This window comes from Pituophis catenifer, unplaced genomic scaffold (genome assembly GCF_029215685.1).
Source record: "Pituophis catenifer annectens isolate HBS135680 unplaced genomic scaffold, rPitCat1.0.hap2 SCAF_2, whole genome shotgun sequence".
NCBI lineage: Eukaryota > Metazoa > Chordata > Lepidosauria > Squamata > Colubridae > Pituophis > Pituophis catenifer.
Window position 1 is genome coordinate 136,573,106 of NW_027256882.1, and position 21,085 is coordinate 136,594,190.

A 21,085-nucleotide genomic window follows, 5' to 3' on the forward strand; every position below is an offset into this window, starting at 1 on the left:
ACAACTGTGAATTAAAACAATAAGTCAGCAGAGTTCAGGAACTCCATCAATCCTGCACAAGTCTCCTGTGTCTCTGTGTCATGATATTGTCAGGAGCTTCTGAAACCTAGGAAATTCCAGCAATGAGACAATCTGGATTGGAGTGTGGAGCAAATTTCTAGAACTCTGCTGTAGAGAAGCCTTCTAAATACTCAGCCGACTAGCAGCAGCAGCAAATTGGTCAGTTTCAATTCCTGGGCTATAATGGGGGCTAACACTGTTTGCTAGTCAGAGTTACAGATGCTCATATGATTGTTGTTACTTTTAGTCTGTATTATCCTTTCCCAGAATTGAAGGTACTTTGGCAATAGTTTAATAGTAGTTTACTTTAGAAAAAACCATAGAATTCTGTTAGACTATACAATGAAACTCAAAACTTCACACATTTAGAGTTTGTCCTATGATTAGGCAGTCTGTAAGGTCAGATAGTCCTTGACCTAACCACAACTGAGGCCAAAATTTCTGTTGCTAACCAAGGTAGGTATTGAGTTGTGCCCAATTTTACAACATTTTTGCCGCAACTATTAGGCAAATCACTGCAGTTGTTAAGTGAATCATGCTTCTTCCATTGATTTTGCTTGTCAGAAGTCAAATGGTGATCCAGGACAGTGCAGCTGTCATAAATACATGCCAGTTGCCAAGTGTCCGAAGTTTGATCACATGACAATAGAGATGCTGCAACAATTGTGAAAACTGGTTATAAGTCACTTTTTCCAATGCCGTTGTAATTTCAAATGATCAATAAATGAACGGTTGTAAGTCAATCATTGCTACTTTTACAGTTTGATGGGTATACAAATTCATCTGTTTACTGTAATTTTTCAAAACTGATATAAATCGTGCAATTGTTCACTCAATTGCAATTTTTTTCCTAGTAAAACATAAAATATAACTACTTTAGTCTTTGATCAATAATTTTCAGATCCATGCTTTATTGCATCTTACAGTCTAATGTGGAAAATAATTTTGATTCTCAATAACATGGCAATGTCAGTAAACAGAAATATGCCTTCATGTTTTCTCCTAATATATTTCTAATATCATTGCCAGCATTTCTTACACATTCACCCATAAATGTACATTATTGCATAATGAAATATGTGCATAGAGAAGTATGCATACATTCATGTCTTCTCCTAAAATACTTCAAATAACACTAAACATTGCTTGTACATTTACTTCTATATATACAACCTGTTCACACATCCTTGAACCATTTGCTAAGCATTCCATTTATTCTCGTGTATGCTTTATTTCCATTATTTACCAGTTATTGCATCCAACAACTACCCTTCAATGCCATAGCACAAAATATTATATAATTCACATTAACTTTATGCTTTCTCAAATCAACAAATACAGTTTTGCTAAAAGCATATGAAGACATTATTGGCTACATTTATCTTTAGAATCCTGTATACTTAGCAATTTGCTATTCATTTTTTACTAAAAATGTTCACTAAATATTGGAAGAACTACGTTAGCTGCTAATCAGATTAATCTGTTGTTTTAATGTATTCATAATCAATACTTCTGGATAGTTGATCAGATCTTCTATATAAATGCTACATAAGATTTTATATATAAATGTGTATGTGAATTTATATAAAAACTTACCTAATACTATATATTCGTGTTATGTGCAAATCTGATTTTAGAAATGGGGCTATCCTTCTCTTTCACAAAGGTATCTTCCCCAAAAATATCTCTGGTAAGAAACAATTACAGTATGCATTACCTAAAAGCAAAGAAACATTGAAAACATTGCTTTTATTAATATGCAAATGTATCAATTATTTCATCAAATAATTAGTCTAAAACCATATACTTAAATGAACTACAATGCCTACAGTCTGAGAAATAAGACAAAAACACTCAGAGATCTACTTTACAGAGTTTCAACCAACCTCTCTAAACTCAGCCATACATAAAAATCCAGTATTCAAACAGCTCCACTTTTGAATTTAGGACACTGGTGAGGAACACTGATCTCTTGATGCTGCTGGCATTATTTGCCATAGTTCCAAATAAATCAGAATAAGAGTTCTACATTATCTAGAAGAGAGATTCTACTTCCATGGGGATCCAGCCACCCAGGCAGCTTGTCTGGAGATGATATTTAGTTATCATCTCTCTTGATATGCGAGGGTGAAGGTTTATTCTCTTAGCTTGTGGGTTGGTTTCCAAATGTTTTGTTACCAGGCTAGGTAACATCTTCAGCTGAGTTTAGGGATCATGATATGCCTGATATGTCTTGAGAATAAATTAATAAAGAGTGTCTTGTCTCACATCTCATTTATTGATTGGCAAAAGTCATCAGGTTGGACAGCTAGAGCTAATGGTGGTAGTTGTTTTCTCTAGCTCCTTACTGCCATCTAGGGGTCATCAGGAATCCTGCAGCCCGAATATGGTAAACCATAATGCTAACTATCGTGAAACCTGAATGGGTAGGGTTCTGCCCTTGATGTTTCTCACGACCATCATGATGGTGGGGAAGAAAATTATGAAAGCAGCCAGGACCGAAGGCAGTGGGACATCCACAGATCCTCCTGCCTTTTCCCCAAAGAGAACTTCGGCTCGAGAGAACCGCCGCTGCTCCTCACCAATACTGTACACACGCGAGCGCCGAAGAGGCTGCCTGGCGCTGCCTACATGGTTGAGGACACCCAGCATTGGGGCAGCAGGGGAAGGGACTCAAAGCACTGGCGAGAAGGAACAAGACGGTCAGGCGCGTGGGGGGGGGGGTGTCTCTGCAAGAGGAGGCGGGTTGCAGTCGCCGATCCTTGAAGATCATAGCCGAAGCCCCGAAGGCTGTGGCTCGTCTTTTACCGAAGCGACCCCCACTCCAGCCCAAGCTCCGGTTGCGAAGGAGTGGAAGGCGGCTGTTCACCGGCATTCGCCCCCAGCTAGGCGGCAAGTCCCGGCGGGAAACCGGAGGAATTCAAAGTGCCGCCCGCTTCGCCCTCCCTTCCTCTGAGTCAAGAGCCGCGACCGCTTTCCCGCTAGGAACGTCGCCCTGCGTTTGGGCGGGAAGTTACGAAGGTGCTTTGGCCTCCCTGAGCGTCTCGCCAGACGGGACGGGAAAACAGAAAAGAGGACGACAGGCAGAGCGACGTCTGTTGGCTGGGGCATGAAAGGGAAATCTCCCCCTCCCCTCCTACTCCTCTCCTCCCCTTCTCTTCCTTTTCCAGCGACGGGGAGGCGGGGGCTCTCTGGCCGCTGCCGCCCCATGCGACGCCCAGGCTGGCGGCGCCCCCGGTGGGCTCCCCGTGACTCCTGGCCCCTCTTGTCATGCTTGTGGTTTGGGACGACGCGGCGAGTCCGTGCGCCAAGAAAAGCCGAGCGCCCTCGAGCCCCGCCGCAGAACCCGGACAGCGCGAGCACCAGGCACCGGCTGCCTCTAACTACGCCCAGACGCTGCTTTGCTCGCAGCTCATTGGAGCGAGCGAGACGGGGCCGCTGCTGCCAGACCCTTGGCAAGGCAAGGCAAGGCAAGGCACGGAGCAGGCACAGAGGCCGAAGCCCCCCAGCCCGCCAAGCGCCTTTGGCCACCAGGGGCAGAAGGAGGATCCCGCCGCCCGAGGCCAGACGACCGAGCCCTAGTCCCAGCTCTGCCTCCTTGGAGCTAGTCGGTGGCGCTTACCCGGTCCTCTCTCCTCCTCAGCAGGTGGCTCCGCGTCGCGATGGGTGGAGGGACGGTGCAGATGTTGCTGTTCTTGGGGCTCCTGCATTGGGGTCCTGGCGGAGAAGGCAGGAAGAGCTGGAGGCGGCGTGGACCGCAGCAGCAACCCGCCGCGGCGACCCGAGAGCGAAGCGAAGCGGCTGGGCAGCCGGTGGAGAGCTTCCCGTTGGACTTTACCGCTGTGGAGGGGAACATGGACAGTTTCATGGCTCAGATCAAGAGCCTGGCGCAGTCGCTGTACCCTTGTTCCGCGCAGAATCTGCACCAGGAGCTGAGGCTTCATTCGCTTCTGAACAGCTCGGTCACCTGCAACGACGGCAGTCCCGCCGGGTGAGTGAAGATGCCAAACTCGCTGCGCCTCGTCTCTTTCTGTTTCATTCAATTGCCCATCTTCCTGGACCCTATGCCCGGTAGAAAATAGAGAACTTTTCATGGAATGCTTCTTCGCGGGCTTTGCTTCATGTACCTTCATTTGTAAAGCTTTGCACCAGATGGCGGATCTGTATCCTCCCGTGTATAATTTTTTTTTCTTGCCTGAAGTATTTGGAATTCAAAGCGATACTGCTTGGAGGTGCCTTGATTCACAAATCTTTAACCGAAGGCAGACGAAAATCCTCAAAGTAGGGAGGAAAAAGAAATTGTCTTGTAGATTTCTGAGATATTGATAACTGACCTGCATTAGATAAATTTACTCTCGTGCAAAAGATCAGAAGTTTGCAGAATGTATTGAAAAGATGTGGAAAGTTTCTCTGGGTTCTAATAAAAATGTAATTCTCAGCTTTTTTAGAACGAGTTTAGCTCTGGATCAGAACTTAGTGAATTTTCTAAGCAAGCCTGTAGACTTTGCCTGTATGTATGGCGAGTCTCTTCCCTTTTTTCATAAAGCATCATTTCCAGCCCCCAAGAAGAGATGCTTCAGAGAGCACACAGAACTGTTTACTATTAATACTTAGTACTTCAAAAGTGCTGAAACAATCCATCCTTAGTGTTTAAGCTTTGCTTCCACCATGTGGCTGTTACTAAGAGCACAGTCAGTAACAGGTGGAATAACTCTTTCCTGCCTGGAAATACTTAGGAATGCTAGGAATTTGTTTAATGCATTTAGTTTGGAGCAAGATGAAAGCCAGCTCAGCCTGGCTCAGAGTCCCTGAGAAGGTCCTTTGATCAGACTCTGTTTGGAGCTCTTCTGACAGCCATCCTGTTTCTTTCTCTTGTTCTTTAACCAAGTATTTTATGTAACTCTCTTGATATTATAATGAGTTGGTGTATCAAAGGGTTTGTGGTCGAGTGAGCCAGTCTCCCTAACTAAGTTCACGCTGCCTTCTATTTGTTTTTATTTTAGCTACTACCTCAAAGAATCAAAAGGCAGCAGAAGGTGGCTTCTATTCTTGGAAGGTGAGATTGAGTTTTCTTTAATTTTATTTTGAGTTTTAAAGCAAAGTTCAATGATTTCATACTCTTTAGGTAAAAAAGTTTAAGAGATGACAAAGTAACATCCCAGCTGCTTTTTTCAAAGGATGCAAGGAATATTAATATGTACTGTTTGCTTTCTTTGCAACCAATGTCTTCATCCTTTCATCTTCACCGCCATTGTTGCACATGTCTCTATGTCTTGCAAACTTATAACAGTCTAATTAGTCCAATAATTCTAATCAAAGCTACATATAGGAATAAATTTTGCTGTTAGGTTTTCTAACCTGGTGCACTTCATACACACTGAGTACAATTTCCTAAATCACCACTCAGCAACACAATGTCTGAAGGGCACCAGAAAGTAAAACGATGGTACATAAGGCTCTTGTTGCCTTAGTCAATCAATCCATTTCTTCTGTTTGCTTGTACTTTAATTTTATCTCATCCTTGTATTTTCTAGATTTTGCTGCATTTATTCAGTTAAGCCCGTGAATTGGGAACCTTATATGATTTTTCCTTCCCCCCCCCTTCTAATTCATAACCTTTTCTATTTTGATGTCTATGGAGATTTTCAATCATCCAGGTCATGGTTGTCCCATAGGTGCTTTTCCAAAAGGCAATTGACTTTCTGGTTTTTTTTCTTGAAAACGTTTTGCTTCTCATCCAAGAATCTTCTTCAGTTCTAACTGAATGGTGGGAAATGAAAGATGGAACCAAAGATAAAACATCCAGACACAAATTGAGCAATGTGATTTATGAAGGGGATTGCAGCGAGACATGTGCAGATCTGTACATTAAGGAAACAAAAGAAACATTTCACAAACACATAGCACAACACAGGAGAACAAACCCATCAGGACAGGATTAAGAAGCCCATCTGCATCTGAAAGACAAAGATCACTCTTTGAAGACAGCAAAGTCCACATTCTGGACAGAAAGGACCACTGGTTTGAAAGAGGGATCAAATGGGCTATCTATATTAAAATTGAACAGCCCTCTCTTAATAGAGGTGGAGGGATAGGACACCACCTATCTTCTGTTTACAACACAGTCCTTTTAGCAGTCCCAAGAAGGTTCCACACCCATTTGCACACTGATTCAGGTGAATCTGAGGATACAGATAAACCCTCAAATGGCCTCAACAAATCTCAGAGACGCTAACAACCAACCTTCAGACTGCTAAAAGATTAGATGACTGCAAAGATTATAAATCCTTCCATTCCCCACCAATCAGAACTAAAGAAATTTAGATGAGAAGCAAAACATTTTCAAAGGGAAAAAAAAGAAACTCCAGTTCCTTTTGGAAAAGTACCTTAAACCATCTGTTTGGAAGTAAATCCCACTAAGTTCAAAATAAAATTTTGTTTCAGATAAAAACAATTAGGACAACAACATTATGCTACTATGGAAGAAATGATCAACTTTTGCCTAAGAATTACTATTGCGATTTTTTTTCCATTTGCTATTCAGATAAATAAGAGATGATACTGTAAACTAGAGATGTCAAGTAGTTCTATTCTAATTTCAAGAATCTTGTCAGAAATCCTGCATTTTCTACATAGGAAGCCTTCAATTTTTCATCTCAACCCTCAATGCATACAATTTAATCTAAAAACGTGTTTGTGTGTAATATATATATTACATACGGACTAAAGGCAGAGTCAAGTCTTCATGGTTATGACCTGGAAGTAAATCCTATTGAAACTAATCAGATTTACATCCATAGATCCTATCCTAAGGAATATGCCTGTTGTGTGCCCTGTAAAGAGTAGAACTATCTTTATTGGCATTTGACTGCTCAGTCAGAAAATAATAAAGCAATCCTATTTCACTTGGGTCATTTCCAGGTAAGGGAATTAGGGTGTAATATGAAAAAAAAACCAATGGTACAGAGATTAATTCTTTGAAACGTACTTTGAAAGCAGAATGAAAACATGATTTGTAAAGAAGAAATTCAAGACAGAACATACTATATTATGAAAAAGATAGCAATCTGCCAATGAAATCAATGGGTTGCTCATTACTTTTACAGATGATGTTAAAAAGATGGCAAAAACTGTAGACTACAATGTAGTCCTGTCCTATTCAATACATATTTTCATATTTACAGGAAGTTAATATTGCTATGTTCAGATTATTGCAAAGGAAGTTTGCATAATTTGACAAGTTTAAAATCTCAATCAAATTAGATTCTATGATTACTTTATGTGGAATTCTATTTAGCTTTTAAAATATATCTATCTGATCCATAAATTTGTATAGGAAAAATAATATCTACTTTGTTATAAAACAATTTTATCACTAATTTAATTCCACCAAGTGTCTATTTCATAAATCACAGCTTAAAATGATGTGAATTAGTGATACAGGAAAAAATTACTGAGATATCATCATCATTATTATTGTTATTGGATGCAGGAGGCTGGTATTGCTTCAGCAGAGAGAACTGCAATTCTCGTTATGAAACAATGAGGAGATTAATGAGCTCCAAGGAGTGGCCCATTACCAGAACTGGTAAATGTTTTGTTCTAATTAGTCTGAGATTTACATTGCGAATTATATATTGTTTCTGCTGTCTACATAACTGCATAATTATGAATACATATATATATATACTTATCTTTAGTAATATTCTATTATTTATGTGGAATAAATAATGTTTGGTTTATTCACTTAGCATTTATGCAGAGGTTTTTTTAAAAAACAGGTAACATACCAGAATCAAAATAATGCATGTAATTATTTTGAATTTTAATAGAAAGAGGCCTCCAATGCAAAATCTCCTTTTCATTCTCTGCAAAGCAGATCTTCTATAAATTTAAGAGAACAGGAAATATTTGAGTAGAATCCTAGAGCTGGAAAAGGCCATTGCAGTCATTAAATCTCTGTTTAGAGTAGTAATTCAAACTGATATATTGTTGACAGATGGCTAGTAGGAACTCATGTTGTAAAAGGAAGCCCACCTCTGATTAATTGGTTCCATTGACAATTGTAATTGGTTCCACTGTTATTTTTTTTTTCAATCAGAAGGTGCCCCCCTCCATAACTTAAATCTATGATTTCCTGTCAGGAATGGTGTGGAATAGAAATGCCAATCTTAGATTACACAACCATGTTTTCACACTTCTGTTGCAAGAAGGGCTTAATCTGAAATATTTTTTTATGTTAGAGAGCAAAATTAATCTCATATCTAACTGGTTCTGGAAGGAGTGAGAGTAATAACTAGATGAATGTATCCCCTCTCTTGTGTGTTACAGAAGTGAAGCAAGAGGAGAAAAGGGACCTAATTTCCCTTTTGCCGATATGGGTATGAAGCAACAGGGCTTTAGATAAAGTAATAGATCGATTTCTTTCAATCCCCACCTCTATAATCATAATCCATTTTAGATTATACCCCTGAATGAAATATTCACATACAAAATTGCTATTTATTTGTGGTGATATTTGGTTATATATTTCTCTTACTGTATTCCTATATATGTTTTGAGAGCATCTAGATCAATGGTTCCCAACCTTTTTTTGGCCATGCCCCCTAAGCATCTCTAAAATCCTGATCCCTGTGACATATAATTCTTACTATTCAAAAAGTGACTCCTGCTCATGCGGAGGAAGCCTAAAATGCCATTAACTTGGTTTAAACAAGGTTGCAATTGCCCCCATTAAAAATCAAATTGCCCCCCCTGAACCACTGATCTAGATGGAAAAGTGGCATAAAAATGAGGTATACCTATACCTAGGAATTAAGAAAAGTTCATTATTTGCATCATTTTCCCTACTTGGTGCTGAGTAAAGATGTTGAGATACCACAAAGCTCACCTTATTCTCAGCCTGCACTGGACATATTATCTGAGAAACTGGAGGACAATTTGGAAAAACGAAATTATTTTCTTTGGCTGAAATCTGTATCTGCCTAGATGATATTAATAAAACAAAAAGTTATTTTAAAAAGTTTCAGCATAGTGCATATGTTGATTTTGTAATGACATTGACTCTTAGAGGGAAGATAGCCCACCACATAGTAAACATTTCTATGTTTGTATTTTCAGCAAAGTGGACAGCATTAATACTCTCTTTTTCCTCTTTCATTAATTATAGGGATTTGTAAAGAAATGTTTAAAAAAGAGAGATGCCTTTTAAGGTATGCAGACAGGCCTAATAAATAGATTTTACTACAGATCTCTTCAGGACTGCACAGCCTCTATGGCTCCAGTACCTACATTGATGTTCATGGAAGTTGGAGAAGGCACTTCTTTGTGGGCAGATCCCCAAGAATGCTAAGAGATCATTGGCTGTCCTTATATGGCATGTTTAGTTATCATAGAACAAAGCCCTGGTTCAGAAATGGAAATTGGTTAACTTTTGCTGACTCACCAATACTTCTTCCCAGTGTTAGCAACTTAATGCCTAGCTTAATAATCAGTTATGGTCAAAGTACTCAGAATGCTGTAATTTTCCTTTGTTCTGTTGCTTAGATGAGTCTGTGTTCTTCACTTCTAAAACTTTAAGAGTCTGTAGTCCATCCAAAACATATCTGAGAATAAGAGTCCATGAACATACTGAATTTACATTTAAGTATATGTACGTGTTTAGGTTTTCCACTATGTAAGCTTATCTGTTTAGACCAAAAAGAAGAAATATTTCAAACATTAGTGATACAGGTTCTATTTTTGTATACATGAAGTACAAAAATGAAGTATTAAATCTAATATTTTCCTATCTTAGTCTGAAAGATTTTTATTAAGAATATTGCATCCTTTCAGATGCTCTGGCATATGAACCTAACAATGTTGTTGTTTTTTACCATCTGTCATTGAATTAATGCTGAATGTTTTTTGTTCTTTGTGTGAAGGATATTTTTCTCTATGTGTTAGTATGTATATTATTTTTCTCCATCTTCAGGAACAGGCATTTTGTCATCACAACCAGAAGAAAATCCTCACTGGTGGAATGCAAATATGGTGTAAGTAGAATAAACAGCTATAGGAGTTGAATGGAATAGTCAAGCAAAAATAAACAAGATAGAAGACTAGTAAACTAGGGAAAAGGAGAACTTAGCCTGCATATGAGAAAACAAAGGACCAGAGTTTGCAAGTTGTAATGATCCTATAATGAAAGCACGAGTAGAAATTACAAATGAAAATAAATGAGAATAATTATGAAACAGAATGGATTGTTAGTACATTAAGAAAGTCTTCAAGAACAATCCAAAGACAAGGGAGGGAAAATCCTGATGGTCAGATCTGAAGTTCTACCTGATTCATGCCAGCAAGGCCAAAGTAATGTAGGTGGGTAGGCTGGAAGGGAAAAACAATATTAGCCTGAGGCATTTGTACTCCTCCCACTGTAGGGCTGTATTGGAAGTACCACTGCTAGGTCTTTAATGCAGAATTGCTTGGCCATAATGGAGAAGCCAGTGAGGATGGATTTCCTTCTCTGTCTGCACTTCTCTGATGAACTGTATTCTTAGATATTTTCTATAATAGTAATAACTGATCCAACAAATGTATTTTGATTATGTGCCATCAAATTGTGTTAGTTCTTGCCAAAAAATACACAGAGTTTCTCCAGCAAATAAAGTCACACTAACCCTTTTAAAAAGGAAACAGTCCCATGTAAAATACAACTTCTGGCTAGGATGATTGGATAGCAGACTCGGGGAATAAAAGCAAATACCAGAGGATAGCTGTTAATCTGAAAGCCCACTTGGGAGCTAGTGTCTGTACGTACTTGAATGCTGTTAGAATGGCTGAATGGCTGTTAGAATTAGAATGGCTGTTCTATTCATTGGGATATTTTTTTTTCCTTGCATAGCATTGTTTTTAGACAGCAGGGACATTCAAGAGTAATTTCTAATTCAAAAAGCATCTAGACTAATTAATATGTAGTTATCAACTAAGATGTTGTTGATAGCTTCAATGGAGCACAATACAGGGGAAAGTAGAAATAGAAAATCAGAACAGTGGCATTTGCTGTGCAGATCTATGAGAGCTTTAAAATTACTGGACATTTTCCATGCTTGCCATAAAAATAAGAATAAAGCTTCTATTATTAAACATGTATTGGAAATGCACTAAATTTTGACCAATTGTAGCTCCCTGGCATTTAGCTCCAAGTGTTAGAAGAATTTTTATTTTATTTTATTTTTCTTTGATGCTTCATGCCCTGGGATATCAGTTGTATAAAATGCTGGTACCATCAGATCTGAGTGAGCCGAGTTTAAACGATTTTCTCTTATCGCTCTTAGGGTTTAATTTGCTGGACTTTTACTCTTGTCTTACCCCTCCATGCATATCAAAAGAATATTGGTGCTCAAGGACATCTGTTCTCTTGCAGTTTCATCCCATATTGCTCAAGTGATGTCTGGAGTGGAGCCTCTGCCAAAACTGAGAAAAGTGAGTGCTTCTGACAGGCTCTTGCTGCCAAACAGGCATTATGCATTAAGGGAATCTGGCCTGAATTCTCCACAGTTGTGCAAAGGAAGAAAGGATTCTCGCCAGCGGGCAGGAAGAAATAATAAATATCCTCTAGATAATGCATCCGCTTGCAAGCCCTGCTTTGTCACGGTTCAGAACCCCACATGGGAGTAACCGAGCAACAGCCTGAGGGAAATGGTTGCATCTCAAGGGTCTGAGCAACTGTTTCATTTAGCTAAACTTGAAATAAGGAAAAATGAAATTGTGCCAGGACTTCCAAATGGAATCGAGAAAGTTCTTATATCTGTGCATGCGCTTGAGGGCCATCATCTAGATCTATCACATATATGGCACCGTGTGGCCAGAAACATCCGCCTGGAAGATGTTGACATAAGTGACAAAGAAATATTTGCTCTCTTGACTGACTAAAGAAGAGCTTCAGGCAGTTGGGATTTTTTAACATAACTGACTCAATAGATAAAACATGGACCTTTTGTATTTATCTTTCCAAAATTTTATATTCTCCTCAGGACGCCTATCTTCCATTTGGTGTCAGTAGCTGACACCCCAGATTCCTGGATATCACTACTATTGATCTTGTATGAAGAATATTAGTTTTCACAATCCTATCTGGCAAGATTCATGTCTAATTAAATGAAAGATTTCTAACCTAAAAATAAAAGCTGTATAGGGAAAAAAAACAATATCTTTATTTCAGTCAGTTACATTTTTTTGAATTGGCTTGAACTCAGGGACAATAATAGAGGAAATTTTCTGATCACCAATATTGAGAGGATGAACAAATTTAACTGCCTTATCTGTATTCCCTTAAGGAAGAGTTTGCCTCACATTTCATTAGGAATATTGTTCCCATTCTTGCACCCTTATTTTTGTAATTTTCCCAGGTAGTTATTCTTGAGAGAGCACCACGCTGACCAAATACTTTATGATCATGGACTCCACACATTGTGCAAGAGAACTGGGATTGACCATCTTCCCAGTTTTCCTTTTGTATGGAAAACCACTAAGGAACTTCTGACATCTTCAGTGTTGCCTTAAATGCAGACTGATGTATGGTACCATAAGCCCCTCTGTTGTTTTTCATGCAAAAAATGAAAAGACACCCTCCCCAAGCATTTACAGCCATTCCTGACTGTCTTTATTTCTTTGCTAATGTCACCTCAAGAACAATTTCCATACATATAGTTCTGTTTTATTTTCTACAATATCCTTTATGTTGATGGAAGGTCATCATCTGAAATTGATTGAAACTATAATTTCTCTTCTTCAGTCTACTAGTTTTATTTTTTAAGGTAGAAAAGATGTAAAGTACATTAGCCTGGCTCACGTGTTGCAGCAAGTCATAATTTGGCTGGTTTGATCCTGGCCTAGGGTTATTTGTGAATCTAGCCACTGTGGTTTGTAAAGACTTTACACAGCATGGAAGACCAGGTTGTTGTTGTTGTTGTTGTGTTTTGCTAAATCATAGTTTGAGATATGAATCCAGTCCCAGTTTCCAATGGTAACATTTGGTCTCAGTTAGCAGTGATCGTGTGCTAGGTATTCTAGCAGCTGGGAAAAAATTAGAAATCTCCTGCACTTGGATGCAGATTAGGTAGAAGCAGAGGCTGGTAATTGCCGAAGCATGCTACAATCTTTCTCAACAGGACCTTCTCACTACTTCTTTCTGTTCTCTGTTCTTCCAGTGTTTGGATGGGGAACTTGTAGCTTCTGGATCTGCTGAACGTCAGCTCCCAGCTATTGAAGCTATCATGGCCAAGATGAGAGGTGCTGAGAGTTGAAGTCCAGCAATATTTGAAGGGCTACAAATTCTGCTTTCCTGAAACAGGAGAGAGATATACCATAATTCAGATTCCCTGTTCTGGATAGAGGTCCATCTCACTGCTATTTTTTAAAGAAGCTTTTCCCAGAATTTTGTTCTTTCTTTGCTTAGCTTATCAAACATATACTTGAGAGGTCAAATAAATGTTCAGAAAACTAGTCCTAAACATTAAAGAACATGAAAGGGAAAGAATGTTCCATTTGTTACATTCAACGAAGAAATTAAAGAATTTGGATCTGAAGCTTGCTAACTGATTTGCAATATTTGCTAGGTTTACTTTTCCACTGAACACTCATTGGAAACTTATGGTACAAAAAGTATACTTTTCAATATTCATTACTCCATACCTTCAATAGGAATGGCAAAAAATGTTAGCCAGTTTTACTTACTATGATTGTTTTTCATCTCCCCTTCCTTCTCCTCCTACAGATGAATTTGTCTTCATGGGTGCTCTCATCATACAAGAAGTTGTAAAGGAATTATTGGGGAAAGGCCTTGTAAATGCCAAGGTGTTGCTGTTGGCAGGAAGCAGGTATATGTCTGTTCATGAAAACACATCTAGTAAATGTATGCTTGTGTGAGTTGGAAAAGGATATTATTAAAACATTTCAAAAGTAAATATAGAAAAAGAAATAATAGAAGCAACATTTTAAAGTAAGAGATGCAACTGATACCTATAAATAACCACGATGACTAACTACTTGTTGAAATGCCCACTTAAACAAAATAGGGTTTTTTTGGTCCGAACATGATACCAAGAGTCTTGGTAGTACAGGGGTTTAAGGCACCCTGTTATTAAGCTTATTAAGACCAGCTGCCTGCAATTACTGCAGGGTTCGAATCTCGCCAAGGCTCAAGGTTGACTCAGCCTTCCATCCTTTCTAAGGTAGGTGAAATGAGGACCCAGTTTGTGGGGGCAATAAGCTGACTTTGTATAAAATATACAAAAGGATGAAGGCTATTGCTGAGCACATTGTAAGCCGCCCTGAGTCTTCGGAGAAGGGCGGCATATAAATCAAATCAAATAAAAAAAAAAAATCAATCAGCTCCAGGAGAGATTTTTGGGGTAGGGCAGTGATGGTGAACCTTTTCGGCACCAAGTGCCCAAACTGATGTGTATGCATGTGTGTGTGTGTGTGTGCCAACTGGTCTTCACGCACACCGGAGGCCTGGAAATTCCCAGGGCTCCCGTGTTTCCGGCACATGCGAAGACCAGCTGGCCTGCGCACTCTGGAAACCAGAAGAGCAGCTAGCGATGGCACGCGTGCCCACAGAGAGGGCTCTGCGTGCCATAGGTTTGTCATCATGGGGGAAGGGTGTTTCACAGGCGGAGCACACTCTTCAAAACCTGCCTTGACAATTGTCTACTTAATTTTAAGGTGCTGGAATCAACCTACAAAATCTATTCCCTTACGTTTTTTCTTGTATGATAAAATCATTTTTCAAGCCATTCCACAAATGCCCTCCCATGATAAGCATTCAATGGAAGCCATGATGAGCTCACAGATCTTGTGTCACCATACAAATGATAGCAATTTCTATCAGTTATTTGTATGATATTGTGACATCATTCTTATGCAGCAGTGCAGTGAGTTGCTTCCAGGAATGGGCTATTTCAGTATCCATTCTGGAATGCCTTCTCAGTAAAGTACACTCAGTCTTTTCAGAACCAAAGGCATTTTCATTTTCTCCAGTTAAAACTATTGCTTAATCAATTCTTTAACAGATATGCTGCTTAGAAACTTGCTAATTATTCTGACTTCTCTTTGTTTATCTGATGTATTTTAATTATTGCATTTTAAATTTATTCTGAATTCGTGTGGTTTTTAATGCATTGTAAATGGCCCAAGGAATGAACAAATGAATAAGCAATTAAATTTGGTATTTCATTAACATTAATTGATGCGATGTGTAGACCTTGCCTACAAGCCATGGTTCTTCAGGCAACAATATGAAGGAGTTCTGCTTCAAAGTCTTGACTTGTCATTGCAGTGCTGGTGGAACAGGAGTCCTCTTGAATGTGGATCGAGTGGCTGAACAGCTGGAAGAACTGGGATATCCTGGGATTCAGGTCCGTGGCCTTGCAGACTCTGGCTGGTTCTTGGATAATAAACAATATCGTAGGACAGACTGCATTGATACCATAACCTGCGCCCCCACAGAAGCCATCAGGAGAGGAATTAGGTATTGAAGTTTTTAACATCTTTCCTGGAAATCTAAAACTGGAGTGAGACATCCAGTGAGACTTTCCCCTGATAGTTAACATGAGCTAGTCTTCAGAGATTGCTAAGTAATATTCATGAAATGTGACTGTGTAGAAAGTACATAGTAGATATTCTAGTAATCTATCAATAGACAGAGAAACAGAAGGTGTATTTATTCCAGCAAGCACCACATGATGGGGTGAGCTCCTTTTGTCATCCCAGCTCCTGCCATCCTAACAGTTCGAAAGCATGCAAATGTGAGCAGATTAATAGCTACCACTTTGGTGGGAAGGTAACAGCATTCCATGCAAAGGTGGTATTCAGCCGGTTCAGACCAATTTGGGTGAATTGGTAGCGGCGACTGCGGGTGGGCCTGCATCTGCCTGGACGTAATGCCATCCTATGTAGCACATGTGCAGAAGGCCGAGCGCATGTGCGGAAGGTGTGTGTGTGTGCAGTGAGTGTGCAGAAGGCTGGGTATGTGCGTGAGTGAAGCGAGCGCACGCGTGGCGAACCAGTGGCAACAATATGTGAAACCCACTCCTGATTCCATGTGTCTTCAATGTATAGTCATGCTGGTGAAATGACCACAGAAACCAACCTCTAGATGTTGCTGCCTCCCTCTGCTAGGAAACAAAGATGAGCACCGCCCCCTAGAGTCAGACTCGGCAAAACAGAGGAAAACTTCACCCTTTAACTTTTTAAATATATATACATTTTCAATGTGTGGTTTGTCTGCCCTCTACTGTCCACTGGTTTTGGAATTTATATACTAATAAAGGAAGAGCATTTGTAGCTCAGGATTGACATGTTTTCTTGCAGACATTTCATTACTGAAACTAGGCAATATCATCAGTGCTAGGACTAGCACTAGCACTGATAATGTTACCTAGTTTGGGTAATGAAACTAGGTAACAAGAAAACAAACAAGCTCAGAGAGCACCAAGGACCCTTCACGATTTACATACTCTTGCCTCTCAATCCCAGATATTCTATACAGCATAGTTAACTATTTCTAGTAGAATGAATTTAAATAATTAACTCCAGCTATTTTTTTTAAAACTCTCAGATATTGGCATGGACTTGTTCCTGAACGCTGCAAAATGCAGTTTAGAGAAGGAGAAGAATGGAATTGTTTCTTTGGCTATAAAATTTATCCTACTCTCCGATGTAAGTGTGCCAGCAAAGGCCTGTTGCTGAACGATATCTGAAATGCATTTCAGATAAACTCTCCTTATCTGAATAATTAATACTAAGTGGTTATTATTAAGCCTTGCTGGTATTGTCAGCCAGGTAAATGTTTTGATTTAGCTAATTATGTGATATTTACACTTCTAATTGATTTGTTGAATATAAATAAATATTCATATTACTTTAATACTTCAATATAAATAGGATGTGTTTGGGGGATGCGAGACTGTTTTAATTATTGAAGAAAGTGTGGAATAATTTGCAAGAAACATCTACAATTTAGCAAATAAAGACTACCATGCAGTGGTGAAATCCAAATTTTTTTACTACCGGGTTCTGTGGGCGTGGCTTGGTGAGTGTGACAGGGGAAGGATACTGCAAAGTCTCCATTCCCACCCCACTCTGGGGCCAGCCAGAGGTAGTATTTGCCGGTTCTCTGAACTGTTCAAAATTTCCGCTACCGGTTCTCCAGAACCTGCTGGATTTCACCCCTGCTACCATGTGATTAGATAAAAAAAAATTTAACAGTAAATGCACAAGAAAATGTTACATGGCATAACAGGATATACCAACGTTCGTCCTTAATTTTTTGTTTCTCTTTCTAAAATTTCCACATACTAAGAAATCTAATCCATTCTTGTTTACTTAGTTTATCACTTAAGCCAGTAAGTTTATAGCCCTATTAGTGATGCTATTGATACTAAATTCTTCTTTGTGTAGGTCCTGTTTTTGTGGTGCAGTGGTTGTTTGATGAAGCTCAACTCACTGTGGACAATGTACATTTGACTGGCCAGCCTGTACAGGAAGGACAATGGCTTTATATCCAAAATCTGGGCCGTGAATTGAGGAATACTCTCAAGGATGTGACGTTAGTTTTGTTTCATGTTTTTAAATTTCCATTTAAGGAAATTTCCTTTCCTGGGATCTAAGAATTTTATCTTAAAATCTTTCCATGATATGTCACATTATTAAACACTAGATTTGTATGTTTAAATTTTTTTTGTTTGTATTGCTGTTAGTGGGAGTCAGCAGTGCATCTCAGGCCTTTTACTCTAAAATTAAAATTAAGACAAGGACAGTGGCTTTATATTGCTGTCATATGACTCAGTTGCTTTCTCATGACAGAAGTATCCACAATACCCAGTCACAAGAGATAATGAAATTAAATCTGTGGTGACTTAGCTTCTGTATGGTATGTTAAGAATAGTGCTTCAAAGCAATTCAGGTCTGAGATCTAACCTTTCTGCACCTAGCAACTTATATAGGTATCTTTATTGCAGCAAGATGCCTAAATTCTACTATGAAAAAACTCAAAAGTTGTTACAAAAGACATTCCAAAATGTTTCTTTTTCTATCACATTGATTTTATGACTTTTCCCCCTTCTCATTCAGCGCCAGCTTTGCTCCAGCTTGTTTGTCTCATGAGATCATAACACGCAAGTAAGTATGTAGAGTGGAAAGGTGCACCTTCCTGTTTTCTCATCTTCTCTATCAAATGAAAGACATTCACTAATTATTAAGAAAGACTGGCTGAATCAGCAGTGAGCAGAAAATAAATTGAAATCTACAATATGTTTGTAGATTTTTGGGTAATTTACATTTATAAGCATTATGATTAGCAGAGGTGACATAAATTACCCCACGCCTTTTAATCAGGTGACTGAAAAGAAAAAGAAATGGGGTGGACAGGATTGATCTTTTTCTCTGAAAAGACTAAATTTAGTTTGGATACTGAGAATAAATGACTGGTTTCAGAAGCTCCCATTTTATTGCATTCTGCAATTAGATGTCTACCCTGAGTAACTGTTTTACAATAAATGTCAGTGGATCTTGAGCTGTCTTGGGAAAAGAGAGCAAAAAGTAAAATCCAGAAATTGAAATTCTGCCTTTCCTCCTCTGGAATACTGCTGACTTTCTAGAATGTTAGAAAAGTATATTTTGAGCATATAAATAATATAAATATGCAAAGCAGATCATCCATCTTTTGGAATTTCTAGTAACCTGTGTAAATTGATTCTGTATTATTTTGATTCTCATACATTGTCCAGTATGTTTCAGATAGATCAAATCTTGGCAGCTCTTTTCTTTTGTTGCTACCTCATATGACCCCATGAGTGTTCAGAAGCGAAAGTTCTAATGTCAGCAGGTTCTCTTGAGTTATGCCTATCCTATGATTAGTCACCTGTAAGAAGCATGCAAATTGTCACACGCTTTCATCTATATGGGTTGCTTTTTCAGTCATTGGACAGACATCCAAGTGAAAGGGACCTCTTTGCCCCGAGCTCTGCACTGCTGGGATCGCAGTCTACATGACAGCAATAAGAATGGGAAAGCCCCATTAAAAGGCTGCCCGGTCCATCTGATTGACAGCTGCCCATGGCCACATTGTAACCCATCATGCCCTACCATCCGGGACCAATACACCGGCCAGGAGATGAATGTGATCCAATTTCTTATGCATATGGGTTTTGATGTGCAGAAGATGGCACAGCAACAAGGATTGGAGCCCAGTAAACTTCTAGGGATGCTGAGCAGTGCTAGCTAGAAGTGTATTCTCTTAACGACAACGGCTTGACTCTTTAGACACCCAAACTTTCTGCCTTCTTTGCTCACGTACAGCACGTAAACATCTACAGAGACAAGTAGCCAAACTAACGCACATAGCTCTTGCACAATTAGCCTATCAGGATCATATGGACAGAATCTCATCTACCCACTTAAATGAAGCATTACCTCTACATTACTGCCAAGCAGTACCTCTGTTCACAAGGACAATCTACAGGAAGTAACGGGTGCCTAGAAACTCCAGCTTCAAGAACCCATAAGGGCCTTCATGCATTTTATCATTTCCAAGGCATTTCTAGGCCATAGAGTGACTTTGGGGATAGGTGGGAGCACTGAATTATTCTCCTATCAGAAGGGAAGATATGACCACAAGGACTTCCTGGAGCCAGCAGCTCACCATGTAAGATACTGTACAAACAAAGCACAGCGGCTACAAATGGATCTACCGTGTATTCAATTTACTTTTGTATTGTTTTATGAAATGATTTTATTACTTGACTTTTAAAAGAAATAAGCAAGAAATATAAAATTAATGATATTGTTTTGTAACATATTTTTTAAATAATGAAGAAAACGGCTTACGCTATTTTGGCAATGTGAAAATATTTATTTTAATATGTAAATGCTATTTATAAGGGCTGATCCAAGATATGCTCAAAAGTTGTAAAGTTGTAAATACTTTCTTGGAAAGGTTTTCCTTGTGAACACATACGTATGGGAGAGGGCAAGGGTCAGCATTGGCATTATTATTATTATTATTATTATTATTATTATTATTATTATTATTAAATCCTTATGACTCCCTTTGTACGATGTTGATTTGTAGAAATGAAATTATGAGTGAAGTATTCAAGAAAGAGCTTTTTTCCAATTTAATCTATATGATGTTTGCACCTTTATTCATCTTTTCGTTATAGGAAATGCACAAATTTGAGGGAGAGAAGAAAGGGCCACAAACAATAGGATGCTGATTTAAATTGGGTATGTATGCAGATAGTCCTCACTTAATAACAATAATTGGGGCAGCAACTTCATCCCTGATGTGGTTATAAAGCATGATGCCATATGACTACACCAGTTTACAATAACAATCGTGACAGTCCCAGTTGCCATCATCAAGGGAATCCTGTGCAGTCACAGTATCCTGTGAACATGTGATTGCCATTTTCGACTTCCTGATGGCTTCCCCATTGACTTTCTTGTCAGAAGCTGGCAGTGAACAGAGAAGAATAAACATAAATGCTATTCTCCACCCTCACCCCCACCGTTGAGACAATAGTTATTTGGCCCTTCTTTTGTTAGTCTTGGGCAGCAGCAGTTGACATAACAGTTCTTCCTAACCTGGGAATAACTGATTGTTGAATTATACACTCCCTCCTGTTGTCCAGTTGGCCCAAGACATTTTAGTTCTCAAATAAGACAATCCAAATTATACACTTGTGTTAAATGTAAATGCAATAACAGAGGGTGTTATGTGCTTTAATGTTATTACAAAACCTGCTACAAGCAAACCAATAAAGACAGGTATGATTAGGACAAATGCCACAATTACATAAAATGCTCACTTGCCTTGGGATATCAGATATACATACAAAAATCAGCCATTCATGTTCATGTTGTCATTGTGCCCTCCACCCAGCCAATACCATGCCCAATTGGATGTTGCCTTAAAATTTTATTTCCACATTTTTTATATGGAAAATGTTATTATAAAATGTTAATATGTTATATTAAT

At 38.9% G+C, this 21,085-nt stretch overlaps 1 protein-coding gene across 1 annotated transcript; it reads left to right on the forward strand.

The window, feature by feature from the left end:
• Positions 1–3,722: 3,722 nt before the first annotated feature.
• Positions 3,723–19,330, forward strand: NOTUM (notum, palmitoleoyl-protein carboxylesterase). The gene is made up of 11 exons (XM_070934676.1): positions 3,723–4,051; positions 5,064–5,116; positions 7,553–7,648; positions 10,034–10,094; positions 11,468–11,526; positions 13,820–13,922; positions 15,383–15,574; positions 16,664–16,764; positions 17,506–17,653; positions 18,178–18,225; positions 19,024–19,330. The coding sequence occupies exons 1-11, from the start codon at positions 3,723–3,725 to the stop codon at positions 19,328–19,330; spliced, it is 1,497 nt and encodes a 498-aa protein (XP_070790777.1).
• The last annotated feature ends 1,755 nt before the right edge of the window (positions 19,331–21,085 follow it).